The 5272-nt window shown below is 58.0% G+C and overlaps 1 protein-coding gene across 2 annotated transcripts; it reads left to right on the plus strand.

The window, feature by feature from the left end:
* The first annotated feature begins 522 nt into the window (after positions 1 to 522).
* On the plus strand, positions 523 to 4884 carry SMIM45 (small integral membrane protein 45). 2 transcript variants are annotated; one of them, XM_074271853.1, is made up of 2 exons: positions 523 to 739; positions 2058 to 4884. In XM_074271853.1, exon 2 carries the CDS (start codon positions 2075 to 2077, stop codon positions 2279 to 2281), a length of 207 nt encoding a protein of 68 aa, XP_074127954.1. In that variant the 5' UTR covers positions 523 to 739; positions 2058 to 2074; the 3' UTR covers positions 2282 to 4884. The 2 variants fall into 2 exon arrangements, with proteins under 2 accessions (XP_074127954.1, XP_074127953.1); XM_074271852.1 differs by having other exon boundaries at positions 526 to 739; positions 2055 to 4884.
* Positions 4885 to 5272: the final 388 nt, after the last annotated feature.

Here is a 5272-nt window from a genome sequence, read left to right on the forward strand (position 1 = left end):
AAAGAAAGAAAGAAAGAAAGAAAGAAAGAAAGAAAGAAAGAAAGAAAGAAAGAAAGAAAGAAAGAAAGAAGGAAGGAAGGAAGGAAAGAAGAAAAGAAAGAAAGAAAGAAAGAAAGAAAGAAAGAAAGAAAGAAAGAAAGAAAGAAAGAAAGAAAGAAAGAAAGAAAGAAAGAAAGAAAGAAAGAAAGAAAGAAAGAAAGAAAGAAAGAGAAGAAAGAGAAGAAAGAGAAGAAAGGAAAAAGAAAAACTCTCCAAATCTTGTCCTTGACCCTGTAACTCACAGGCTCCTGACTCTGTTGACCATAGGACGAGCACTCTACCGACCCGCGTGATGTCAGCCCGAGGCCCCTCCCGCCTGATCCAGCCCCCTCCCTCCCCTGCAGACAGACCGGCTCCCCCTCCTCTTCTCTCACCCTGTGCCCCCCCTCCCCATCACAGGCTCGGTACCACGTGCATAAGTGAGCCAAGGTTGGTTTCCCTGGTAACTGAGGAGAAAGCCCCAGGCTGCTGATTGGCGGAGGGAGGTCCCGCCTCCTGCCATCCTGAGGCCGGAGCGAAGGGAGCTGACCAGCGCCAGAGGCTGGCCGCGGCGTGGACCACTGAGGCCCTCTGTCTCGGACCTGAGCCGGCCCGGGGCCCCGGCCCCCAGCGCCTTGCGCAGATGCTGGTGTCCTCAGGGAGCGCCCCTAAGCCCCGGGCTTCTGAGAACCGCGCCCACAGGGGCTGAGCACGGCTCGAGGTGAGTCCGGGGGCGGCTTTGGGGACCCGCGCCAGGGGGCTGTGCTTGGGAGCCGCTCTGGGGAGCAGGAAGAGATGCCAGCTGGGACTGGGCTTCCCGGGCCCTCACCGAGGCAGGGACGTTCAGTCTGGGGCGACAGGGGAACAAAGGAGCAGGGAAGCCTCCCAGCGCCACCTGAGCCCCAAGAAGCCCGGGGAGGGGGCGGCACGGGGGCGGGGCTCCCCGGAATGTGACCTTATCCCGAGGGGGAGGCAGTCGGACGTGGGGAAATGCAGATTCTGGCGGCCCGGGGCCTGGCTGGGTGATCTTGGGTACTTGACCTCCTCCAGAAGGGCTTCACCCTCCCAGTTTGTAACCCCTGCTGGCTTCCTTCAGGGAAGTGTAGGCTGTCTAGAGAGACCAGCTGGTCTGGGGGGAATTGTGGGGGGGAGGGCCAGGACCCCTGCTCCCCCAGGGCTGCCCCCACCTCTAGACATCTCTCCCCCTCCCAGCTTTACCTCCCAGGAAAGGGAGCTCTGGGGAATGGCTGCGTAAAGCCTGGAGAGCTTTGGAGGGCTGGAAGCAGCCCTGGGATCCCCAGTGGGGAGGAGCCCCGCCAAATCTATGCAAAATGGCAGGACATTGTAGCAAAGTCCTTTGCTTCCCTGCATTTTCCTTGGCATTTGGAGAGGTTGTGCAGAAAGTACTCTCTCATTTACCTGACAGGAAGACTGAGGCTGAGAAAAGGTTGCCTTGGGCGCAGGGCTGGTTAAGTGACAAAGGGAAGACCTGTACCAGGCCTTGCTGTCTCCAGCACTGTCCCTCCAACTTCCCCTAAATGACTAAGCAGCCTCAGGAATCGCTGGCTCCCTGGTGCACCCTGCTCTCCTCCGCTGGCCCAGGACCGGGAGCGCTGGGGATGGAGAGGCCCGCCCCTGCAGGGTCTCTCTGTCCATCCTTCCTCGTCTGCAGTTTGGGGAGGGTCTCTGCCAGCCGCAGCCGACCTGTGGCCCATTCCCATGGCAGGAACCCGAAGCAGAATGGGCTGGAGGCCTCTGCAGTCCTGCCCACAGGGAGGGGCCCTCAGGGGCCGGGTGACAGGACCGTGGAGCCCACGGCAGGATGGGGCTAGCCTGGCAAAAGGCCCAGTGGGACGAGTGTGGCTGAGCCCCAGCCCTGGCTTGGAGTCCCAACTCTGTGAGCGCTGGCTGCCCCCTCCGAGCCTCAGCTTCCCCACATGCAACATGGATGTGACAACATATTCCATGCTGAGCAATGGAGGATCCTGGCTATAATTGTGCATTAACCACGTGCTTCCCCCCTTCCCCACCGTCAGCAGCCACCACCGAAGGGGCCATGCCGCATTTCCTGGACTGGTTTGTGCCCGTCTATCTCATGATTTCCATCCTCATCTTGGTTGGTTTCGGGGCCTGCATCTACTACTTCGAGCCCGGTTTACGGGAAGCCCACAAGTGGCGAACGCAAAGACCTCTCCTGGACCGGAACTTCCGCAAGACCCTGATGATCCGGGACAACCTGGCCTTCGGGAGCCCCGACGTCTGAGAGCCGGCCCAGGCCCGGCGACAGAGACAGAGGGCCGGAGAGCCCTGCCTCCAGGCCGGGTCAGCCCTGGCGAGGCTGCTCCTGGGCCCTCCTGAGTCAAGACGGGCCTCTCCGTCCGCTCTCCCGCCCTGCCTGGCTTCCTTCCCGATGACAGGGGGGTCATCTCCTCCCCACCCCCGCCCTAGCATCTGTCCCATAGCAATAGCCCCGCTGCTCTTTGCCAGCCCAGGACGCCAGCGTCTCTCCAGGGGCCTCGGAGCAGGGGACAAAGTTCCATCCCTTCCCTGAGCCCCAGACTCCAGTATTGGCCAAAGATGCCCTATCTCCCCCTCCCTGTCCCTTCTGGACAATCCAAGACTGGAGAGAGGAGATGGGCAATGGCAGGCTGGGGTCTTGTGCCCACTGTTCCTCAGGATGATCTCTTCCTCTGCTCCCAGGATCCCACAAGAGAGGACAGCTTCTGGGCAAACGGGGGCAGGCCTGTGCCCAATTCTGTGCCAATCGATTGCTGGTGTCCTTTGGTCCTATAGCCTCCACATGCAATCCCATCTAGTGCCAATAGCCACACCCAAAATGTGAGTCATTCCCTCTCCCATGTAGGTGGGCAGCCATCCAGCTCTGCTGAGCCCCTCCCCACTCTAGGTGCGCCCAGGAGGGGCCCGGGCACTGCCATTTCTACCTGCCATGAGCCATTGCTTCCCCATTGGGGACCATCGCCCCAGTCCCCCAACACCACTAGGTCAGCCCCAGCCACCCAGCAGGCCCAGAGGCAAGATACAGGGTCCTGTGGACTCCAGCTGGTGGTCGAGCGCCTGGAGCCTGGGCAGGCCCAGGACAGAGTGTCCCTGAGACCTGTATACATGGTCTTCTGGGCGTGGGTCCCTCCCAACCCCCAGGGCCTCCATCCCTGGGGGAGAGAACTCAGGCATAAAATAGAGAAAGGAGGTCCTGCCCCAGAAGGAGCCTGAGGGAGGAGAGGTCCAGCCTTCCCCATCACCCTTTTAAGGGTGGGCACGGGCTGGCACGGGGGGAGCCGTCCCCCTCCTGCCCTCCAAGTTGGGCTCTGATCCCAGTGTGTGCGGAGGGCTTCAGACCCTGTGAAAGGGTTGCCTGCACAGGCTGGGGTCGATGTGGGAGGAGCTCCCTCGGGGCTCTAGGGTGTGTGGGGGCAGTGTGGCTTGTGGGCAAAAGTATGTACCCATGGCTGTCGGGGGGAGGGTGAGCCCCCTGACTGTGGGGGGTGGGATGGCAGCCTAGGGCTTAAATATAAACCGAAGAACCTGAAGCGGGGGGTGAATGTGTGTGCACATGCCCATGGTAAATATGGGCCCAGGTGTGGGTGACTCGGGTGGGCATCTGTCAGAAGGGCAGGAACACTCCGCGTGGGGGTGTACATGAGAACCTGGGGTGAGTGCATAGGGGAGATATAAGTGAGCCCGCGAGGGGCCGGGCTGCCGAGGGCTCCGAGGGCACACTCGGAATTGTTCCTCTTTGGGCGGGAGTCCCAAGGGCTTTATGGGTCTCCTTGGGCCATAGAGCTAGATGGGAAAGGTGGGTGTTCATCTCAGGAGTGGGTGGGGACCCCCTTTAGGCTTCTCCTGATCCCCCTGGGCTCTTCTCTGACCCCCTTCCAATGCAACCCAGAAGCTGAGGACAGGACTTAGTGCCGATCTGAGGCTTCCTTCCCCGCCCATGGGCCAGGATCCCGCTCTGCCCTGTCTGAGCCACCTCCAGCACCACAGCCCTGCCTGTCACCTTCACTACCACCAGCCTCCCAGCCCTGCGGCTGCCTCTTCTCCATGGACTTCAGTTGTGAGCGGGAAATGCGGCTCTACAATCTCTATCTCCCTGTCTGTCTGTCTGTCTCTCTCTGTCTTTGTCTGTCTCTCTGTTTCTCTTTCTCTCTCTGTCTCTCTCTGTCTTTGTCTCTGTCTCTCTGTTTCTCTTTCTCTCTCTGTGTGTCTCTCTCTGTTTCTGTCTGCCTCTCTGACTCTGAATCTATCTCCCTGTCTCTGTTTCTCTCTATCTCCCTGTTTGTCTCTCTATCTCCCGGTTTGTTTCTCTGTCTCTGTTTCTCTTTCTCTCTCTCTGTTTTGGTCTGCCTCTCTGTCTCTGAATCTATCTCCCTGTTTGTCTCTCTGTCTCTATTTCTCTATTTCTCTCTGTTTCTCTTTCTTTCTCTGTCTCTGTCTTTGTTTCTCTCTATCTCCCTGTCTGTCTGTCTCTCTCTGTCTTTGTGTCTCTGTTTCTCTTTCTCTCTCTGTCTCTGTCTTTGTTTCTATCTCCCTGTCTGTCTGTCTCTCTCTGTCTTTGTCTCTCTCTCTGTTTCTCTTTCTCTCTCTGTCTCTGTCTTTGTTTCTCTCTATCTCCCTGTCTGTCTGTCTCTCTCTGTCTTTGTCTCTCTCTCTGTTTCTCTTTCTCTCTGTCTGTCTCTCTCTGTTTCTGTCTGCCTCTCTGTCTCTGAATCTATCTCCCTGTTTGTCTCTCTGTCTCTGTTTCTCTGTCTGTCTCTGTCTTTGTTTCTCTCTATCTCCTTGTCTGTCTGTCTCTCTCTTTCTCATTGTCTGCTAAAAGATGGTAATAAATGCCTTCTGCTCCCTCCACTTGGCAGTCCCAATATTACTCCCAGTTCCATTGCTGCCTTCCTCTGCTCCCTGGGTCAAACTGGGCAGGTGAGCAGGGCAGCTGGGATCAATCCTGTGTGACAATTAAGGAAATCAAGGCGGGGGGGGGGGGGGAGGGGGGGGAGATCTGCCGAGAACACACAGCCAGTCGGGCAGGACAGGGATGAGCGCTCAGGTGTCCTGATTCCTGAGCCAGACTCTGCACCCCAAACACTAACGTAAGCCTGATCCTGCCAGAGGGCCTGGGAAGGAGGCCCTTGATGAGATTATGAGGATGATGACTCGTCATCCCTTCTCCTACTCAAGTGTGCTAAGATTCCTCCAGAGAGCCTGGTGAGGTGGCCAGCCAGATTGGATCATCCCCATT

The sequence above is a fragment of the Sminthopsis crassicaudata genome, chromosome 5, assembly GCF_048593235.1.
Source record: "Sminthopsis crassicaudata isolate SCR6 chromosome 5, ASM4859323v1, whole genome shotgun sequence".
In the NCBI taxonomy this organism is placed as follows: Eukaryota; Metazoa; Chordata; class Mammalia; order Dasyuromorphia; family Dasyuridae; genus Sminthopsis; species Sminthopsis crassicaudata.